The sequence below is a fragment of the Oncorhynchus mykiss genome, chromosome 24 (assembly GCF_013265735.2).
Source record: "Oncorhynchus mykiss isolate Arlee chromosome 24, USDA_OmykA_1.1, whole genome shotgun sequence".
NCBI lineage: Eukaryota > Metazoa > Chordata > Actinopteri > Salmoniformes > Salmonidae > Oncorhynchus > Oncorhynchus mykiss.
The window spans coordinates 23,838,713-23,860,743 of record NC_048588.1 but is presented as its reverse complement, the minus strand read 5'-3'; the positions used below and the strand labels follow the sequence as shown (position 1 = coordinate 23,860,743).

The 22,031-nt window shown below is 44.6% G+C and overlaps 1 protein-coding gene and 1 long non-coding RNA gene across 3 annotated transcripts in view; one reads left to right on the top strand and one right to left on the bottom strand.

The window, feature by feature from the left end:
- The window catches only part of LOC110504048, a 33,036-nt gene extending 27,435 nt beyond the window's left edge, over nucleotides 1-5,601 (bottom strand). Inside the window, exon 1 of the long non-coding RNA XR_002470550.2 lies at nucleotides 5,367-5,601. This is a non-coding gene — a long non-coding RNA (uncharacterized LOC110504048). The remainder of the gene's footprint in view (nucleotides 1-5,366) is intronic.
- Nucleotides 1-21,393, top strand: part of LOC110504046 (serine/threonine-protein kinase ULK2) — a 63,892-nt gene extending 42,499 nt beyond the window's left edge. The window contains exons 15-26 of one of the 2 annotated variants that reach the window (XM_021582856.2): nucleotides 2,255-2,401; nucleotides 6,607-6,755; nucleotides 6,893-6,976; nucleotides 11,082-11,353; nucleotides 11,483-11,664; nucleotides 15,810-15,919; nucleotides 16,273-16,416; nucleotides 16,868-17,082; nucleotides 17,174-17,352; nucleotides 17,596-17,714; nucleotides 17,909-18,202; nucleotides 18,665-21,393. In XM_021582856.2, coding sequence (XP_021438531.2) covers nucleotides 2,255-2,401; nucleotides 6,607-6,755; nucleotides 6,893-6,976; nucleotides 11,082-11,353; nucleotides 11,483-11,664; nucleotides 15,810-15,919; nucleotides 16,273-16,416; nucleotides 16,868-17,082; nucleotides 17,174-17,352; nucleotides 17,596-17,714; nucleotides 17,909-18,202; nucleotides 18,665-18,729 — 1,960 coding nt within the window. In that variant the 3' untranslated portion in view covers nucleotides 18,730-21,393. The remainder of the gene's footprint in view (nucleotides 1-2,254; nucleotides 2,402-6,606; nucleotides 6,756-6,892; nucleotides 6,977-11,081; nucleotides 11,354-11,482; nucleotides 11,665-15,809; nucleotides 15,920-16,272; nucleotides 16,417-16,867; nucleotides 17,083-17,173; nucleotides 17,353-17,595; nucleotides 17,715-17,908; nucleotides 18,203-18,664) is intronic. The other variant, XM_021582857.2, reaches the window with a different exon arrangement.
- The last annotated feature ends 638 nt before the right edge of the window (nucleotides 21,394-22,031 follow it).

The window sequence follows — 22,031 nt, the reverse complement described above, 5'->3', positions numbered from 1 at the left end:
TTGCACCAATGTACCGAACCATAAACATCAATGCCTTTCTTTAAAATCAATACACAAGTATATATTTTTAAACCTGCCTATTTAGTTAATATTGCCTGCTAACATGAATTTCTTATAACTAGGGAAATTGTGTAATTTCTCTTGCGTTCCGTGCAAGCAGTCAGGGTATATGCAGCAGTTTAGGCCGCATGGCTCATTGCGAACTGTGTGAAGTCCATTTATTCCTAACAAAGGCCGTAGTTAATTTACCAGAATTGTACATAATTATGACATAACATTGAAGGTTGTACAATGTAACAGCAATATTTAGACTTAGGGATGCCACCTGTTAGATAAAATACAGAACGGTTCCGTATTTCACTGAAAGAATAAACGTTTTGTTTTCGAAATGATAGTTTCCCGATTCAACCATATTAATGACCTAAGGCTCGTATTTCTGTGTGTTATAATTAAGTCTATGATTTGATAGAGCAGTCTGACTGAGCGATGGTAGGCACCAGCAGGCTCATAAGCATTCATTCAAACAGCACTTTCATGTGTTTTGCCAGCAGCTCTGCTGTTTGACTTCAAGCCCATCAACTCCCGAGATTAGGCTGGTGTAACGATGTGAAATGGCTAGCTAGTTAGCGGGGTGTGCGCTAATAGCGTTTCAAACATCACTCGCTCTCAGACTTTGAGTAGTTGTTCCCCTTGCTCTGCATGGGTAACGCTGCTTCGAGGGTGACTGTTGTCGATGTGTTCCTGGTTCGAGCCCAGGAAGGAGCGAGGAGAGGGACGGAAGCTATACTGTTACACTGGCAATACTAAAGTGCCTATAAGAACATCCAATAGTCAAAGGTATATGAAATACAAATGGTATAGAGAGAAATAGTCCTATAAATACTATATTAACTACAACCTAAAACCTCTTACCTTGGAATATTGAAGTATCATGTTAAAAGGAACCACCAGCTTTCATATATTCTCATGTTCTGAGCAAGGAACTTAAATGTTAGCTTTTTTACATGGCACATATTGTACTTTTACTTTCTTCTCCAACACTTTGTTTTTGCATTATTCATTATTTATTTGAGGCTGAATTTATTTTTATTGATTTATTATATTAAGTTAAAATAAGTGTTCATTCAGTATTGTTGTAATTGTCATTATTACAAAAAAATTAAAATAAATTGTCAGATTAATCGGTATCGCCTTTTTTTGGTCCTCCAATAATCTGTATCGGCGTTGAAAAATCATAATCGGTCGACCTCTAGTTTGGACCATGAAAGTTTGTTGGTGAGGGAGAGGTTGTTGTCCTGGCACCACTGCCAGGTCTCTGACCTCCTCCCTATATGCTGACTCATCGTTGGAACTTGAAGGGCGATTGTGTCTAATCGAAAGCTATGTCAATGTGTGTCTTGTTGTAAAATGTGTTTATTTGCTTCTCGGAGTGGAAAGCAAACAAAGGAACCCCTCTGTGTCTTTGTCTATATGTCGCTGCTGTACAGAATAGACGGGTGGTCGCGTGCCTCACGTGTATCCCTCAGTCTATTCCCATGTCTCTGGTCTACACCCTCCCCTGCTAATCATCTTATTACATAATGCTGCTAGGCTGAATCTGTCCTGTTCTATAACATTTATATTCCTCCCCCCTTCCTCTCTTTCCCTTTTTCATTCTAAACCCAAGTGACCCCCCTATGGGTGACCCGTGTATGACTTTTGCTCAGGGAACATTTTGTACCAATCGAATAACAAAGGAATGCAAATTAGCCTGGCTTTTTTTCCCTCCTGTCCCTCTGTGTCTGATAGAAAGGAGGAGGGCCCAGCACATACTATTGGCTGAGCCCACAAACCACAGTTTCTTCAGGCCCGCCCATAACTCCTCCTCTTGGCACAGACTGCTTCCGACTGATTGGGCAGATACGCGTGGGTTTACACATCAGCCCTGCCCCCTCTGAGTTGGGCCAGCCCCCTTACAGCAGGACTGAAGTTTAGTTCCTCACCCAGCCTCAGTTGAAAATGCCATATGTGTAGAAGTAAACAAAGAACTCAGAGACATAGCCTAGTTAGAAACTTTGAGTCAGCCTAGAGTTTAATTTAGTCCAACTGTTGTGCTCTCCACGTTCTATTCATACAAATGTCGTCTTGGTAGGACTGAAGTATTTTTTAACATAGAGTTCTGTGGGTGTTGACATTCCTGAACAGATGGTGCAGTTTTGGCAGAACTAGCAGACAACTGGCTAACGGGCCTGCTCTTCCCACTTCACCCTTCCAGGCAGCCGCAGACCACCGGGCAGACCCCCATGGTGTCCCCCCGGGCAGAGACCACCCCCATCCCTGTGCCCACCCAGGTGCGGAACTACCAGCGCATCAAGCAGAACCTCTCCAACAGCCCCACCACTACGCTTTACAGCTCCCCCAGGTAAGAGACACTGTCTGGGGAAAAGGGCATCGGTACTGTTTGCCGTACGGTAGCAGAGAGAACAGTCAATGGCTTGGGTGGCTTTAGGGCCTTCCTCTGACACTGCCTGGTATAGAGGTCCTGGATGGCAAGGAGCTGGACCTCAGTGATGTACTGGTCCATACGCACTACACTCTGTAGAGCCTTGCAGTTGAATACCTAGTATTTGCCATACCAAGCGGTGATGCAGCCAGTCAAGATGCTCTCAATGGTGCAGCTGTATTGCGTTTTGAGGTGCCCCTGTCCTGGGTGGTTCTCGAAGTACAACTGTCATGATTAAGACATTTTTTGTCTTGTGGGTGCATACAGTTCTCACACCTGGCTGATCAGAGACTAGTATTTCATGTTGTTGGATTTTTAATGACTAACCTTTGGGTGGGAAGGAAAATTCACCTATAACTGTCAGTTATTGCATCAGGTAAAGTTTCACAAAGTTTCATCAGTTTAGTCAGTGGATATTGCTTGTTATATTGTGGTGTGATGGGGGGGGGGTCAAGACATAGAAAGGGAGGGAATAGGAGGAGGTTTTGAATCTCCTTTAGAGGCAAATTAGTTTTATTGTTGTGCTTCTATTGACTGAGATGAGATAAGAACATTGCCACAGGGATTAGTGTTTCTGTGGTGCTTTTCCAAGCAGCCAGGGTTTTATGTTAATGTAAGCTCTACTATTATTGTGTTTCCGTCAGGACTGTGACACGAAAGACTTGTGGCAAGCATAATCAACAACATCTGCATCATCAAATCTGTTGCTTTGCGAGAAGGTGTTAACGTTCAAAGTTGGCCATTATTATGTAAATTCAAGCTGAAAAGTACCCAGGGCCTTGCCTTGGCTACAAGTTAGAGCAAGTCCACCGGAGCCCAATGACATGGGTGCTGGCCCGCATAGAAGGAAACAGAAAAGTCTGAGTCTTTTGGGTAAAACATTGGGGTAAATCCACAGTGGGAATGCGGTACTGGAGTAGCCTAGCTCCACAGTGAACCCTCTGCTCCCTTACCCCCTACCTACCCTCACCACAGGGCCCCAAAGCCTGGGCAGTGGATAAATCTAATTTATTTGTCACATACACATGGTTAGCTTGTGCTTCGAGTTCCGAAAATGCAGTAATGACCAACAAGTAATCTAACCTAACAATTTCACAACTACCTTATACACACAAGTGTAAAGGGATGAAGAATATGTACATAAAAATATATGAATGAGTGATGGTACAGAACGGCATAGGCGAGATGCAGTAGATGGTATCGAGCACACTATATACATATGAGATGAGTAATGTAGGGTATGTAAACATTATATTAAGTGGCATTGTGTAAAGTGGCTAGTGATATTTTTTTTTACATACATTTCTACATTATTAAAGTGGCTGGAGTTGAGTCAGTATGTTGGCAGCAGCCACTCAATGTTAAGTGGTGTGATGGCCAGTCTGATGGCCTTGAGATAGAAGCTGTTTTTCAGTCTCTCGGTCCCTGCTTTGATGCACCTGTACTGACCTCGCCTTCTGGATGATAGCTGGGTGAACTGGCAGTGGCTCGTGTGGTTGTTGTCCTTGATGACCTTTATGGCCTTCCTGTGACATCGGGTGGTGTAGGTGTCCTGGAGGGCAGGTAGTTTGCCCCCGGTGATGCGTTGTGCAGACCTCACTACCCTCTGGAGAGCCTTACGGTTGTGGGGAGAGCAGTTGCCGTACCAGGCGGTGATTCAGCCCGACAGGATGCTCTCGATTGTGCATCTGTAAAAGTTTGTGAGTGCTTTTGGTGACAGGCTATCTGTGTGGGTGGACCATTTCAGTTTGTCCGTGATGTGTACGCCGAGGAACTTAAAACTTACTACCCTTTCCATTACTTTCGTGTCGATGTGGATAGGGGGGTGCTCCCTCTGCTGTTTCCTGAAGTCCACGATCATCTCCTTTGTTTTGTTGACGTTGAGTGAAAGGCTATTTTCCTGACACCACACTCCGAGGGCCCTCACCTCCTCCCTGTAGGCCGTCTCGTCATTGTTGGTAATCAAGCCTACCACTGTAGTGTCGTCTGCAAACTTGATGATTGAGTTGTAGGCGTGCATGACCACGCAGTCGTGGGTGAACAGGGAGTACAGGAGGGAGCTCAGAACGCACCCTTGTGGGGCCCCAGTGTTGAGGATCAGCGGGGTGGAGATGTTGTTACCTACCCTCACTACCTTGGGGCGGCCCGTCAGGAAGTCCAGTACCCAGTTGCACAGGGCGGGGTCGAGACTGAGGGAATAGCTACACTGTTTTTATTCGGTCATGTTCCCGGTCATCTTGCCCTGATTAAAAGCAGTGGTTTGCGTTTTCAGTTTCGCGCGAATGCTGCCACCAATCCACGGTTTCTGGTTTGGGAATGTTTAAACAGTTGCTGTGGGTACGACATCGCCGATGCACTGACTAATAAACTCGCTCACCGTATTCGTCAAAGTTGTTGTTTGACGCAATGCAGAACATATCCCAGTCTACGTGATCGAAGCAATCTTGAAGCGTGGTCTCTGTCTATAGGCAGGTAGCAACAAAATGGAGTTGTGGTCAGCTTTTCCGAAAGGAGGGCGGGGAAGAGGCCTTATATGTGTCGCAGAAGTTAGAATAACAATGATCCAGGGTTTTACCAGCCCTGGTAGCACAATCGATATGCTGATAGAATTTAGGGAGTCTTGTTTTCAAATTAGCCTTGTTAAAATCCCCAGCGGTCGACATTTGATTGTGAGGAACTCTAAGTCAGGTGAACAGAAGGAATTGAGTTCCTGTATATTGTTATGATCACACCACGTCTCGTTAATCATAAGGCAACCCCCCCCGCCCCTCTTCTTACCAGAAAGATGCTTGTTTCTGTGGGTGAAGAAACCAGGTGGCTGTACCGACTCCGATTGCGTGTCTCGAGTGAGCCATGTTTCTGTGAAGCAAAGAATGTTACTTACTTATGTCTTTCTGGAATGCTGCCCTTGCTCGTATTTCATCAACCTTGTTGTCAAGAGACTGGACATTGGCGAGTAGTATGCTTGGGGGTGGTGCGCGATGTGCCCGTCCCTGGAGCCTGACTAGAAGACCGCTTTGTCTGCCCCTTTTACGGCGTCGTTGTTTTGGTTCGCCGGCTGGGATCCGATCCATTGTCCTGGGTGGTGGGCAAAACAGAGGATCCGCTTCGGAAAGTCGTATTCCTGGTCATAATGATGGTGAGTTGACGTTGCTCTTATATCCAATAGTTCCTCCCGACTCTACGTAATAAAACCTAAGATTACGTGGGGTACCAATGTACAAAATAACACGTAAAAAAAAGAAATACTGCATGGTTTCCTTGGAACGCGAAGCGAGGCGGCCATCTCTGTCGGTGCCGGAAGTAATTTAGTCAGAGTACGGAATAGCCAGCCTCCCCCGACTGCTGCCCCTTGTCCCTTGGCCGTGGGTCTTACTCTGTGTCCTCCAAGGAGGATTAAGCTCTCTGTCATAGACCGACTACCCTGTCATTGACCGTGTCTGGCTAGTTAACGAGTTAGCGTTTAGCGACCGTTCTTTATGTTCAAGAAGAGATGAATGCAGAGAGCTAGTACAGCAGGCTTGCAGACAGACACTGCAGACATCTCAGGGGAGGACTGGCTTCCATATGTGTCCGCCTGCTGCCTACTCTTTTCTCTGTCAGACATATTTCTTTTTTTTAACTCCAGAAAACTGTAGAGAGGAAGTGAGGCAGAAAGAGAGAGAGTGGAAGAGTACTCGCTGTCAGCACAACAGTTGCTCAACCAATGTTCCGACATGCTTGTTTTTTTGCGAGTGTAGGCTAACAGCCGTGTATGAAGTGCTTGCAGCGTGACAGGGTGGTCTTGGCAGCAATCTGACGGTCGCTGAATAACTCCGGAAGTTGAAATTAGGGCCATGTGAAAAAAGGCAACTGTTACACTGAGCTGAGGGAATAGAATCTAGCTAAGCTCGTTGCCAAAGTTCATGTTTTCACATATTTTAGAAAGGTTATTCAAGTGTTATTTGATGGCAACATGAAGGATAGTGGTTGGAAACTAGAGCATCGCTGTAACTAAAAAGGGGGTTCATGAACTGTAGGTGTTGGTTCTGGTGGACTAACAATGAATGTTATGTTTTTGTTATGTATGTATTGTGTATTTGTGATATCTAAACCTCCATTGTGTGTGCTTGTGGTCTATGCAGGTCTGGTACAGTGAGGCGGTCCAACACCAGTCCCATGGGTTTCCCTAAGGTTGGCTCTGGGTCCGCCAGCTCTGCAGACTACAGCCCTCAGATGACAGGCAGACGTCTCTCTATAGGCAGCTCCCGCCCATACTCGCCCTCACCTCTGGGTGAGAACATGCCCCAACATGTCCTCATATCTCATATCATTCAACACGCCTGGCATCAACATCCTTTTACATTGAAACCTTCTGTTGACATCTAATGCAACACTGCATGAATATGTCTGTGTGTGTTTATCTTCAAGTGGGCACAATCCCAGAGCAGCTGGGTCACTGTTGTTGTGGACACACTAAGGGCCACGAGTCCCGCAGCCGCAGCTCCTCAGGAGGTGAGTTCAGTAGACAGACGGACCGATAGAACAAGGCTGGGTTTCCCAAAGATCTTCATTCCATTTAAACTAAATGGCCAAAATATGATCTTAGTGCTCTTATGAAACCCAGCCTAGGATGACTTTTAAAGAGCGACAGACAAGGGCAGCTACAGAAGTGTTTACATGTTCTTCTCTCTCTCCCCTCCCCTGAGGTGGATGTTTATGATTGACAAAAGCCATGAGTCAGGTTTTATTTGAAATAACAGGTATTCCATTAACACTCTGGGAGGGAGGTTGTGTGTATGGGAGTTGGAGCGTTTCAACCACCCGTCCACGCAGATTTCAGAAGTGTGTCACGGGGCCAGTATCCATGGCAACCACAGTGTCATAGAAAGGACTTGCCTTGAGCAAAACAGTGCAGATACAGTTAGCACTTTGTCTCCTTTGGAAAACCTGGAGATTAACAACCCAGACCTGATGACCTGCTAAAGAAACCGACCCAGACCTGATGACCTGCTAAAGAAGAAACAAACCAGACCTGATGACCTGCTAAAGAAGAAACAACCCAGACCTGATGACCTGCTAAAGAAGAAACAAACCAGACTTGATGACCTGCTAAAGAAGAAACAACCCAGACCTGATGACCTGCTAAAGAAGAAACAACCCAGACCTGATGACCTGCTAAAGAAGAAACAACCCAGACCTGATGACCTGCTAAAGAAGAAACAAACCAGACTTGATGACCTGCTAAAGAAGAAACAACCCAGACCTGATGACCTGCTAAAGAAGAAACAACCCAGACCTGATGACCTGCTAAAGAAGAAACAACCCAGACCTGATGACCTGCTAAAGAAGAAACAAACCAGACCTGATGACCTGCTAAAGAAGAAACAAACCAGACCTGATGACCTGCTAAAGAAGAAACAACCCAGACCTGATGACCTGCTAAAGAAGAAACAAACCAGATCTGATGACCTGCTAAAGAAGAAACAACCCAGACCTGATGACCTGCTAAAGAAGAAACAAACCAGACCTGATGACCTGCTAAAGAAGAAACAAACCAGACCTGATGACTTGTCAATGAAGAACCAACCCAGACCTGATGACCTGCTAAAGAAGAAACATCCCAGACCTGATGACCTGCTAAAGATGAAACGACCCAGACCTGATGACCTGCTAAAGAAGAAACAAATCAGACCTGATGACCTGCTAAAGAAGAAACAAACCAGACCTGATGACCTGCTAAAGAAGAAACAACCCAGACCTGATGACCTGCTAAAGAAGAAACAACCCAGACCTGATGACCTGCTAAAGAAGAAACAACCCAGACCTGATGACCTGCTAAAGAAGAAACAACCCAGACCTGATGACCCGCTAAAGACGAAACAAACCAGACCTGATGACCTGCTAAAGACGAAACAAACCAGACCTGATGACCTGCTAAAGAAGAAACAACCCAGACCTGATGACCTGCTAAAGAAGAAACAACCCAGACCTGATGACCTGCTAAAGACGAAACAAACCAGACCTGATGACCTGCTAAAGAAGAAATAACCCAGACCTGATTACCTGCTAAAGAAGAAACATCCCAGACCTGATGATCTGCTAAAGAAGAAACAACCCAGACCTGATGACCTGCTAAAGAAGAAACAACCCAGACCTGATGACCTGCTAAAGAAGAAACAACCCAGACCTGATGACCTGCTAAAGAAGAAACAACCCAGACCTGATGACCTGCTAAAGAAGAAACAAGCCAGACCTGTTGACCTGCTAAAGAAGAAACAAACCAGACCTGATGACCTGCTAAAGAAGAAACAACCCAGACCTGATGACCTGCTAAAGAAGAAACAACCCAGACCTGATGACCTGCTAAAGAAGAAACAACCCATACCTGATGACCTGCTAAAGAAGAAACAACCCAGACCTGATGACCTGCTAAAGAAGAAACAACCCAGACCTGATGACCTGCTAAAGAAGAAACAAACCAGACCTGATGACCTGCTAAAGAAGAAACAAATACAGACTTGATGACCTGTTAAAGAAGTAACAACCCATACCTGATGACCTGCTAAAGAAGAAACAACCCAGACCTGATGACCTGCTAAAGAAGAAACAACCCAGACCTGATGACCTGCTACAGAAGAAACAAGCCAGACCTGTTGATCTGCTAAAGAAGAAACAAACCAGACCTGATGACCTGCTAAAGAAGAAACAACCCAGACCTGATGACCTGCTAAAGAAGAAACAACCCAGACCTGATGACCTGCTAAAGAAGAAACAAGCCAGACCTGTTGACCTGCTAAAGAAGAAACAAACCAGACCTGATGACCTGCTAAAGAAGAAACAACCCAGACCTGATGACCTGCTAAAGAAGAAACAACCCAGACCTGATGACCTGCTAAAGAAGAAACAACCCAGACCTGATGACCTGCTAAAGAAGAAACAACCCAGACCTGATGACCTGCTAAAGAAGAAACAACCCAGACCTGATGACCTGCTAAAGAAGAAACAACCCAGACCTGATGACCCGCTAAAGACGAAACAAACCAGACCTGATGACCTGCTAAAGACGAAACAAACCAGACCTGATGACCTGCTAAAGAAGAAACAACCCAGACCTGATGACCTGCTAAAGAAGAAACAACCCAGACCTGATGACCTGCTAAAGAAGAAACAACCCAGACCTGATGACCTGCTAAAGAAGAAACAAGCCAGACCTGTTGACCTGCTAAAGAAGAAACAAACCAGACCTGATGACCTGCTAAAGAAGAAACAACCCAGACCTGATGACCTGCTAAAGAAGAAACAACCCAGACCTGATGACCTGCTAAAGAAGAAACAAACCAGACCTGATGACCTGCTAAAGAAGAAACAACCCAGACCTGATGACCTGCTAAAGAAGAAACAAACCAGACCTGATGACCTGCTAAAGAAGAAACAAACCAGACCTGATGACCTGCTAAAGAAGAAACAAATACAGACTTGATGACCTGTTAAAGAAGTAACAACCCATACCTGATGACCTGCTAAAGAAGAAACAACCCAGACCTGATGACCTGCTAAAGAAGAAACAACCCAGACCTGATGACCTGCTACAGAAGAAACAAGCCAGACCTGTTGATCTGCTAAAGAAGAAACAAACCAGACCTGATGACCTGCTAAAGAAGAAACAACCCAGACCTGATGACCTGCTAAAGAAGAAACAACCCAGACCTGATGACCTGCTAAAGAAGAAACAAGCCAGACCTGTTGACCTGCTAAAGAAGAAACAAACCAGACCTGATGACCTGCTAAAGAAGAAACAACCCAGACCTGATGACCTGCTAAAGAAGAAACAACCCAGACCTGATGACCTGCTAAAGAAGAAACAACCCATACCTGATGACCTGCTAAAGAAGAAACAACCCAGACCTGATGACCTGCTAAAGAAGAAACAACCCAGACCTGATGATCTGCTAAAGAAGAAACAAACCAGACCTGATGACCTGCTAAAGAAGAAACAAATACAGACTTGATGACCTGTTAAAGAAGAAACAACCCATACCTGATGACCTGCTAAAGAAGAAACAACCCAGACCTGATGACCTGCTAAAGAAGAAACAACCCAGACCTGATGACCTGCTAAAGACGAAAGAAACCAGACCTGATGACCTGCTAAAGAAGAAACAACCCAGACCTGATGACCTGCTAAATAAGAAACAAGCCAGACCTGATGACCTGCTAAAGAAGAAACAAACACAGACTTGATGATCTGTTAAAGAAAAAACAAATACAGACTTAATGGCCTGCTAAAGAAGAAACCAATACAGACTTGATGTCCTGCTAAAGAAGAAACTAGAAGGGGTCTTTTTGAACTTCTCAGCAGCAATACTCTGAATTAACAAGAGGCTTATAAAAACATTAACCTAGTGGCCCTTCACTGCTGCTATTTTTGACTTGGATTACAGTGGAAAAATACACATTTCAAAACTGTAGAGCCATCTAGTGGTGAATTGTACATTTTCTCTAGATTAGTATGGGCCAACTCCAATGACAATATACTAACACTAATGTAACTGATGAAACTTAAACTTTTACATTAAGTGATAAATGACTTCTATGAATGACTGTGTGTCTCCTTTAGGTTCTCCAGTGCCGTCGTCCCAGTTACTGGGGGCTCGCCTTCAGAGTGCCCCCACCCTGACCGAGGTCTACCAGACCAGACAGAAACTCCATAAGCAGCTGTCAGACCCCATCCAGCCCTCCACCTCCAACTACCCCACCAGCCACTCCCCTCATCTGGGTCGCCCTGGCAATCTGGGCACCTCCCCCACCAAACACCTGGGCTCCTCTCCCCGCTCCTCTGATTGGCTGACAAAGTCACCGCTGCCCACCATCATTGGCTCCCCCACCAAGGTCGGTTAAGTTGATAACCATTTTGGCATATTTTAATCATAAGCCCAATTCTGTTTTGCTACGGTCCTACTTACCACAACCTTGGAGTGAGTATTCCCAGTAACTGTTGACCTCGATGTCCCTGTTCAGCCCATCTCGGCCCCATTCAAGATCCCTAAGACGCAGGCGTCCTGTAACCTGATGGCCCTGGCAGACAGTCCCACAACCACTAAGACCCTGGCGGACGCACGGGACATCTGTGCCCACCACTGCACCCCCTATCCCAGTGGGCGCCAGTCTGCCCCTGAGGCCAGTAGGACCACCTTTGGCAGGTAATGTGAGCACTATGGTCTTTCTCTTTCTGTGTGGGTAATATATACTACATTACCAAATGTATGTGGACACCTGCTCGTTGAACATCTCATTTCAAAATCATGGGCGTTAATATGGAGTTGCTCCCCCCTTTGCTGCTTTAACAGCCTACCCTCTTCTGAGAAGGCTTTACACTAGATGTTGGAATTAGAGGTTGACCGAGTATGATTTTTCAACGCCGATACCGATTATTGGAGGACCAAAATAAGCCGATATTTATTAATCGGACAATTTTTATTTATATATATATATTTATATATATATTTGTATTAATGACAATTACAAAAATGCTGAATGAACAATGAAAATAAAATAATACATAATACAATAATACATACATAAAATCTATTTAGTCTCAAGTAAATAATGAAACATGCTCAATTTGGTTTAAATAATGCAAAAACACAGTGTTGGAGAAGAAATAAAAGTGCATTATGTGCCATGTAAAAAAGCTAACGTTTAAGTTCCTTGCTCAGAACATATGAAAGCTGATAGTTCAATATTCCCAGTTCTTCAATATTCCCAGTTCAGAAGTTTTAGGTTGTAGTTATTATAGGAATTATGACGCATCGACTATTTCTCGCTATACCATTTGTATTTCATATACCTTTGACTATTGGATGTTCTAATAGGCACTTTAGTATTGCCAGCCTAATCTCAGGAGTTGATAGGTTTGAAGTCATAAACAGTGTGTGAATCAAGCATTGCTAAGAGCTGCTGGCAAACGCAGTAAAGTTTTAATAAATGCTTACGAGCCTGCTACCGCCTACCACCGCTCCGTCAGACTGCTCTATCAAATCATAGACTTAATTATAATATAATAAAGACAGAAATACGAGCCTTTGGTTATTTAATATGGTCATATCCGGAAACTATCATTTCGAAAACAAAACGTTTATTCTTTCAGTGAAATACGGAACCGTTCCGTATTTTATCAAACGGGTGGCAACCCTAAGTCTAAATACTTCTGTTACATTGCACAACCTTCAATGTTATGTCATAATTATGTATAATTCTGGCAAATTAGTTCACAACAAGCTAGGCGGCCCAAACTGTTGCATACAGTGCCTTGCGAAAGTATTCGGCCCCCTTGAACTTTGCGACCTTTTGCCACATTTCAGGCTTCAAACATAAAGATATAAAACTGTATTTTTTTGTGAAGAATCAACAACAAGTGGGACACAATCATGAAGTGGAACGACATTTATTGGATATTTCAAACTTTTTTAACAAATCAAAAACTGAAAAATTGGGCGTGCAAAATTATTCAGCCCCCTTAAGTTAATACTTTGTAGCGCCACCTTTTGCTGCGATTACAGCTGTAAGTCGCTTGGGGTATGTCTCTATCAGTTTTGCACATCGAGAGACTGAATTTTTTTCCCATTCCTCCTTGCAAAACAGCTCGAGCTCAGTGAGGTTGGATGGAGATAATTTGTGAACAGCAGTTTTCAGTTCTTTCCACAGATTCTCGATTGGATTCAGGTCTGGACTTTGACTTGGCCATTCTAACACCTGGATATGTTTATTTTTGAACCATTCCATTGTAGATTTTGCTTTATGTTTTGGATCATTGTCTTGTTGGAAGACAAATCTCCGTCCCAGTCTCAGGTCTTTTGCAGACTCCATCAGGTTTTCTTCCAGAATGGTCCTGTATTTGGCTCCATCCATCTTCCCATCAATTTTAACCATCTTCCCTGTCCCTGCTGAAGAAAAGCAGGCCCAAACCATGATGCTGCCACCACCATGTTTGACAGTGGGGATGGTGTGTTCAGGGTGATGGGCTGTGTTGCTTTTACGCCAAACATAATGTTTTGCATTGTTGCCAAAAAGTTCAATTTTGGTTTCATCTGACCAGAGCACCTTCTTCCACATGTTTGGTGTGTCTCCCAGGTGGCTTGTGGCAAACTTTAAACAACACTTTTTATGGATATCTTTAAGAAATGGCTTTCTTCTTGCCACTCTTCCATAAAGGCCAGATTTGTGCAATATACGACTGATTGTTGTCCTATGGACAGAGTCTCCCACCTCAGCTGTAGATCTCTGCAGTTCATCCAGAGTGATCATGGGCCTCTTGGCTGCATCTCTGATCAGTCTTCTCCTTGTATGAGCTGAAAGTTTAGAGGGACGGCCAGGTCTTGGTAGATTTGCAGTGGTCTGATACTCCTTCCATTTCAATATTATCGCTTGCACAGTGCTCCTTGGGATGTTTAAAGCTTGGGAAATCTTTTTGTATCCAAATCCGGCTTTAAACTTCTTCACAACAGTATCTCGGACCTGCCTGGTGTGTTCCTTGTTCTTCATGATGCTCTCTGCGCTTTTGACGGACCTCTGAGTCTATCACAGTGCAGGTGCATTTTATACGGAGACTTGATTACACACAGGTGGATTGTATTTATCATCATTAGTCATTTAGGTCAACATTGGATCATTCAGAGATCCTCACTGAACTTCTGGAGAGAGTTTGCTGCACTGAAAGTAAAGGGGCTGAATAATTTTGCACGCCCAATTTTTCAGTTTTTGATTTGTTAAAAAAGTTTGAAATATCCAATAAATGTCGTTCCACTTCATGATTGTGTCCCACTTGTTGTTGATTCTTCACAAAAAAATACAGTTTTATATCTTTATGTTTGAAGCCTGAAATGTGGCAAAAGGTCGCAAAGTTCAAGGGGGCCGAATACTTTCGCAAGGCACTGTATACCCTGACTCTGCGTGCAATGAATGCAAGCGAAGTGACACAATTTCCCTAGTTAATATTGCATATCGCATTGATTTTATGCAACGCAGGACAAGCTAGTTAACCTAGTAATATCATCAACCATGTGTAGTTAACTAGTGATTATGTGAAGAAATATTGTTTTTTATAAGATAAGTTTAACGCCAGCTAGCAGCTTACCTTGGCTCCTTGCTGCACTCGCGTAACAGGTAGGCAGCCTGCCACGCAGTTTCCTCATGGAATGCAATTTAACCGGCCATAATCGGCATCCAAAAATGCTGATTACCGATTTGTTATGAAAACTTGAAATCGGTTAATCGACCGATTAAACGGTCGACCTCTAGTTGGAATATTGCTGTGGGGACTTGCTTCCATTCAGCTACAAGCATTAGTGAGGTCGGCACTGATATTGGGCGATTAGGCCTGGCTCGCAGTCGGCATTCCAATTCATCCCAAAGGTGTTCGATGGGGTTGAGGTCAGGGCTCTGTGCAGGCCAGTCAAGTTCTTCCACACCGATCTTGACAAACCATTTCTGTATGGACCTCGCTTTGTGCACGAGACCATTGTCATGCTGAAACAGGAAAGGGCCTTCCCCAAGCTGTTGCCACAAAGTTGGAAGCACAGAATTGTCTAGAATGTCATTGTATGCTGTAGCGTTAAGATTTCCCTTCACTGGAACTAAGGGGCCTAGCCCGAACCATGAAAAACAGCCCCAGATCATTATTAGTCCGTCCGACTGCCAGTTGGTGAAGCGTGATTCATCACTCCAGAGAACGCGTTTCCACTGCTCCAGAGGCCAATGATAGCGAGCTTTACACCACTACAGCCAACTGTTGGCGTTGTGCATGGTGATCTTAGGCTTGTGTGCAGCTGCTTGGCCATGGAAACCCATTTCATGAAGCTCCCGACAAACAGTTATTATGCTGACATTGCTTCCAGAGACAGTTTGGAACTCTGTAGTGAGTGTTGCAACCGAGGATAGACAATTTTTACGAGCTTCAGCACTCGGCGGTGCCCTGTGAGCTTGTGTGGCCTACCATTTCGCAGCTGAGCCTTGTTGTGCCCAGACATTTCCACTTCACAATAACATCACTTACAGTTGAACGGGGAGCTCTAGCAGGGCAGAAATTTGACAAACTGACTTGTTGGAAAGGTGGCATCCTATGACGGTGCCACATCGAAAGTCACTGAGCTCTTCAGTAAGGCCATTCTACGGCCAATGTTTGGCTATGGAGATTGCATTGCTGTGTGCTCGATTTTATAGACCTTTCAGCAACGGGTATGGCTGAAATAGCCAAATACACTAATTTGAAGCGGTGTCCACACACTTTTGTATATATAGTGTATATCTTGCTCATCTCAGTGTGTTCTGCATGTATTTCTCTCCCCAGGTCTGTCAGTACTGGCCGTCTGTCTGAACAGCCAATCAGAATCACTCTAGGGGGACAGCCCTACCAGGGAAGCACGGACAGCCTCAACACAGAGCGGCCCATGGATACAGGTAAATAAACACACACTGACACACACACACTGTCCTAGTTTGTCCTCACCGGTATAATTAATGGAATAGATGTTTGTACCGTTAATTAGAAAACAGCTGGAGACAGAAAATGGGTTGTGAAATTAGAGAGTTTAGTAAGAAATAACCTAGCTAGTAAACTGACCTGTACAACAATGGTTTAGTAGATGACACTTGTCATTGTCCCCAAGAACAACACAAATACAAAGACTCACCAGTCTTTCTGCTTCATGGCTTCTCGCCCTGCATGAACTGCTTGGATTGGCTGCTCTGACAGGCACTTCCTGTGAGAGCTTGATTGGCTTAGTGTGAATGACCGCCCCCTCCCTCCCTAGCCCCGGCAGGACTGTTTGGGCTGGCTCAGCTTCAGGGTGGGGCGGCGAGTCCCCGGACCGTTCTCTTCACCGTGGGCTCGCCCCCCAACAGCAGCACCCCCCCTACCTGCAGCCACCTGGGCACCCGGCCGCGCACCACCTCAGGTGAGACCGCTCACTGCGTCAGCGGCTAACTACTAGGCTAACCTGCTAGGCTAACCATTTGCTAAACCCCACTTCCCAAAGCTACACCCTCCTAGCTAACCTTCTAACGCTAATTACTATGACCACTCAATGTTGCCTACCTGGAGTGAAGCGCTAACTCAGGGGTAGTGGTTCCAATGCCAGTTCCCTGAGGTACATAACTGCAATTTAGTGGGCAATCTCTCTCCCTCTTCTTGTGCTGTCCATCTTAGTGGGTACTATCAATAATCGTCTGTCTCAGTGGACTGAACATTGTTCTGGGGAAAAAATAATAATTGTATCTTAAAATCTGAAATTCTCTAGAATTCAAATTCAACCAATGAAAAGAGCAATCAAATTATGCCAAAGTGATCTACATAATGACTCACATGAACAATAAAGTTATATTCCTCTCGCCTTCTCTCGCTCTCAGTGGGCTCCAACAGTTCGGCAGGCTCCCTATGCTCCACCAGTGGGCGAGTGTATGTGGGATCTCCTCCAGGCATGGCAATTGGGACCCCTCCCCAAGGGGGGGCAGAGGCAGGTCCCAGCAGCCTACGCTATGTCCCCTACGGTACCTCTCCCCCCAGCCTGGATGGATTCATCACCTTCGAGGCCCCAGAGCTGCCTGAGGAGACACTCATGGAGGTGAGAGGGGACCTTCTCTGTGTGTGTGTAATTTCTATTTGCACACGTCTTTCTGTAATATCTGACCTGTATCATGTGTTTGTGACTACAGCGAGAGCACACAGACACTCTGATGCACCTACGGATGATGCTGTCCTTCACTGACTGTGTCCTGGATATCGCAGCGGTGCGAGCAGGAGGAGCAGACCTGGGTGTATCGGCTGCCTCCCTCTACCCCACTCAGGAGAGTGTGGTAGTGGACCAGATCAGCCAGCTCAGCAAGGAGTGGGGGTAAGGGAGAGACCAAATATGCGGGGAGGGTCATTTTAACTGAATGTATTTTGGTTTTAGTTCGGACCCAAACCTGTTGCATTTCGTCATAGTGATGCACAAAAAATGATATTGTTTCATCACAATTTTAAAAAAAAATTGTGAAAGGAAAGGATGTTATTATTATTTTTTAGAAAGAAAGGAAAGCCATGGAAAGAAATAAGATGTATAGGTTAGTAATATGTGCTGTACTGCCCTCTACAGGCAGGTTGAGCAGCTGGTGCTGTACATGAAGGCTGCCCAGCTCCTAGCCTCCTCCCTCCACCTGGCCAAGGCCCAGATTAAATCAGCCAAGCTCAACCCCTCCAGCGCAGTCAAGCAGGGTAAGACAGAAGTCCCCAGACCGGTAACAGTGCCATTACACTATAGTATTTATGGAAGAAAAAAACATTTTAAAAACGGCATACTAACTTAAAATATCAATAGTATCCAGATGCATGTATAATACTTAGATATCATTATTTTAGTTTATTTTGAGCATAACTAGCTTTCTCTCCCCCTCCCTCCCCTTCCTCAGTGGTGAAGAGTCTGAACGAGCGTTACAAGAGCTGCATCTCCCTGTGTCGGCGGCTCACTGACAAGCTGAACCACTTCTTCTCCGACAAGCAGCGCTTCGTAGATGAGATCAACAGCGTGACCGCAGAGAAACTCATCTATAACCACGCTGTGGAAACGGTGCAGTCTGCAGCTCTGGATGAGATGTTTCAGCAGACGGAGGACATAGCCTACCGCTACAACAAGGCTGCCATGCTGCTAGATGGCCTGTCCAAGATCCTCCAGGACCCTGCAGACATTGAAAATGTGGCCAAGTGTAAGTATCCACCCACCGACCTCAACTATAGATTGGATACCAGTCTGTTTCTGCCACACCATTGATATGTCATGTATGGCCAAAGGCACAAATCCATCTGACAACCAGGCTAGACTCCCCCAACAGGCTCTGTCAGAGACCAGACTAGCTTATCACATTGTAGTGTATCAGAGACTCTGGTGTAGTGGACATGGATATTAATATGGAGAGTCAAGTGTGTTAACTAGAGTCTGTTGAGAACAATCCCTTTGACTTCTTATCATAATGGTAACCGGCACTAAAAGGCTTGCTTCAACCACTTAGTCTATCTCTGAGGTGCATTCAGATGAGGCTTCAATCGGATTAGGTTTAGAGTGCACTATGGTGCTTTGACAGAGTGTGTGGCATGGCAGCCAAGGCATTGTGACATTGAACAGCCGCTCCAGTGACTGTGATCTGAATGTGTTTGTGTCTCCTCAACAGACAAGGCCAGTGTGGACCGGAGAATCTCTGCCCTCTGCTACTGCACCGTCACACTTTACGAGTAGCAGACCACACACACACACACACACACACACACACACACACACACACACACACACACACACACACACACACACACACACACACACACACACACACATCAGGGGCAGCTGTGACCTACCTGCCTTCCTCCTCTGCCCAGACGGACCACTCTCTACCCTAACCGTAGAACCTTGAGAACAAGCACAGAACCCCAATGTTCACTCACGTAGCAGTCCAAGCACCTTTCAGATTCTTTATCTTTTTTTTAGTTTAAGCAAACAGCAACACGACAGATGGTATTAAACCTTCTTGGGCATCGCAGACTGACCGCTGAAGTGCACGAGAGATGATGCACACATTCACTACCAAAGATGATCCAATGATCCTGTAACTGAGACATTCACAGGACATGAACAAGACACAGGCATCTTCTCGCATGCTGTCTGTCAACCGACTCCTTGAAGAGAGTGGGATGAGGACACACACCACCAGATCAAACAAACTACCCAGCTTTTTGTTTCTGACTTGCAGGATTTTTAAATTATTTTGTACCAGAAGAAAGAGATTGACATGAGGACAATGACAACAGAGACTTATACACCGATGAAAAAGACAACTTTTTAATGCAAATCACAGTTATTATAATAATGTAAAGGTTTTTACTCTGTGTTATTAATGCTGTTGTGATTATTTATTGGTTTGGGATAGAAGAAGGATGATGTCATGCCGTCTGACATCGTCTTTAGTATTGAAGTGGATGGAAGGAGTATATGAGATTAGTCAACTTAAAGGCAGGCAGTCTGGCCAACACTGTAACAAATACACACACTCAAACGCCCAAACACACACTTTACAATACAAGAATACACACACACACACCGTTGTTACACACATGGAAAGAATCCTGAAGAGCAAAGGAATCTGTAGATTTGTAATTAGAACTTTTTGTTCATTTGTTAGCTGAAGCACTTTATTGTGAATAGTGGGGGGGGGGACACTTTAGGTAAGAGAAGTGTGAAGGCTGCGAGCTGTAGCTCAAGTGGGTTAAAGGGATGGGGGGGGGTCTCACACCCTTCTCAGCCTGCAACACCACTCGCCCTGCCACAGCTCTCCCTCATTGCTGGGCAACATGCTCGCATGCTCTCTGAATAAGTGTTGCCGTGGAAATGGGGTGAGGGGGCGTATGAAACATCCAGTCTCTACACATCTCCACACCACTGGTGGGCTTTTAGAATACTATGGTAAGAAGAAGCCTGTGGGTGACAGAGAATCAGACTGAAATTGATGTTTTCTTTGCCTCTGGAACTTTTAGCGGTGACCAGCATAGGCATTTGGGGAGGAGGGGTTCCTGATTAGTTAACCAAGGGGGCACCCCCCTCTCCAGGGTGAATCAAGACAAAACAGTCAAATTACTTGAGTAGTTACTTTACGTTTAATTTTCGCTAAATAATACAGAAACAAGCTTTTTTATGTTCATAAATGAATAACTGTAGCTAATTTCCTTGTAAATTGATGTTTGCAGAAGTGTAAAAAATGTGTATGTGCATGTGATTTTGTTATTTTGTTTTCTTAAGTGTGTGTGAGAGCACAGTGAGAGAGTGAGGGGGTCAGTGAGCAAGACAACGCCATTGGATGCCCAGCCTCTCAAAGAGCACAAACATTTTTATGTACGTAGAGATTTGATATGCCCTTCTACCCACGCCTGCCACGGGTTCAGTCAACCTACCTCCATTGGAGGTTCCTGGCACAGAGGAAGGTGCCAACCACACGGCAGCTGCTCAGAACATCTTCACACAACTTCCTCTTTATAATAGGACTGTTCATATACCATACTGGATATGGGAATTCTGTGTGGAGAGATCAAATCTACAGTGTATTGGAAGTAAAGAAAGGCCGTGCCTAGCAACCATTCAAGTCTGCTCTCTCCCCAAGCATCTGCTGTGCTCGCAATACAATAGTGTTAGTGAGTCTGCACACGTCAGGTATGCAAAAGGCCAGTGATCCTAGAAAGTCCATTACAGAAGAAGAGCTGCCTCATAAGACTGTTTGAAAAGTGGGCAGACTCCTTTGATTTTCTATTGTACAAGTGTGAATAGTGTGTAATGCATAAACTTGCAACTGGTGGCCACTAGTTTTTTTTAACGATGTACTGTTCTTTTTTTATTGACATATCCAAGTTTTTGTGATTTATTTTGGTTTTGTTCTTCTTGTGCCCTCTCTCCCCTGCTGGTGAGCACTCCACACCACAAAAAGCCTTTTCTGCACACTGAGTTGAGGGAGAAATAAATTAAATACAATAGTCTGTCTGAATTGACCTAATACATGCATCTATTTATAGAACTGTGGTTTTAGGCCACACTCCCTCTCTAGCAGTAGTTTATGAAGAATGGAGTACTAACGATGGACTGTTTTAGAGACAAACCATTGGTACTAAGCACATGTTATATCCCGTAGACTGAATGTATTTACCCTCCCTGTCATTTGCACCTGAAGCTGAATATATACCAACTCTTGAGATGGTCAACACCCCCCCCCCCACCCAAACCGACCATGAAAATGCAACTGAATTTCCACACACCTATTTTTCAATGAGAAATTGTAATGTTTTACTTGATATGTGGGCATCTTTCTTTATGGAACTCTACAAATGCAGCCTTTGTTAATTAAAAAGAAAAGTTGGAACCTCATACATGGTCTGTCTCACTTCATGGAAAATACTAATATAACATGTGTGGGTCCATGAGGGACCCCATTTGAGCCAATGAGCAGTCATTTTGACTCAAACATTCAATAGATTGAGCCAAAATCCTTATTTTTTTTTGCACAACATCAATATACAGCTTCAAAGAATGTTTCAAACCATCATGTCAATTTCATGGACCATCAGTCCACAGTTCTGGTGGTGGTTACATTTCTCCAGCCCCATGCCTCAGCTGGAGAAACTGTTTATCATCTGTAACGAGCATCCCCATCCAGACAGATTCTGATAACATAATTAGCTACACAAGGGGCTCATTCTCTGAATATCACATAATAAATGAACAGGATTCCAAAATCACACGGTTCTCTGGAACTATTCTAACTTTTCCAGTCATTTACTGCCAAATAGAAGGTGACAGATGGGGGGGAAGGGATATTTTAGGACTTACTGCCTATGTTTTCTGAGGACACAGTCAGCAAATTATTCATCCTTGAAACAAATTCTGCATACAAATTGATCTAGTACACAAACTGTTTGTGGCAACCTTCTAATCTCGACTTCAGCTGTTTTCTTTTTACAGACCTGAAAAGGAGAGGGAAGCCCACAGTTGAAAAGACATTGTAT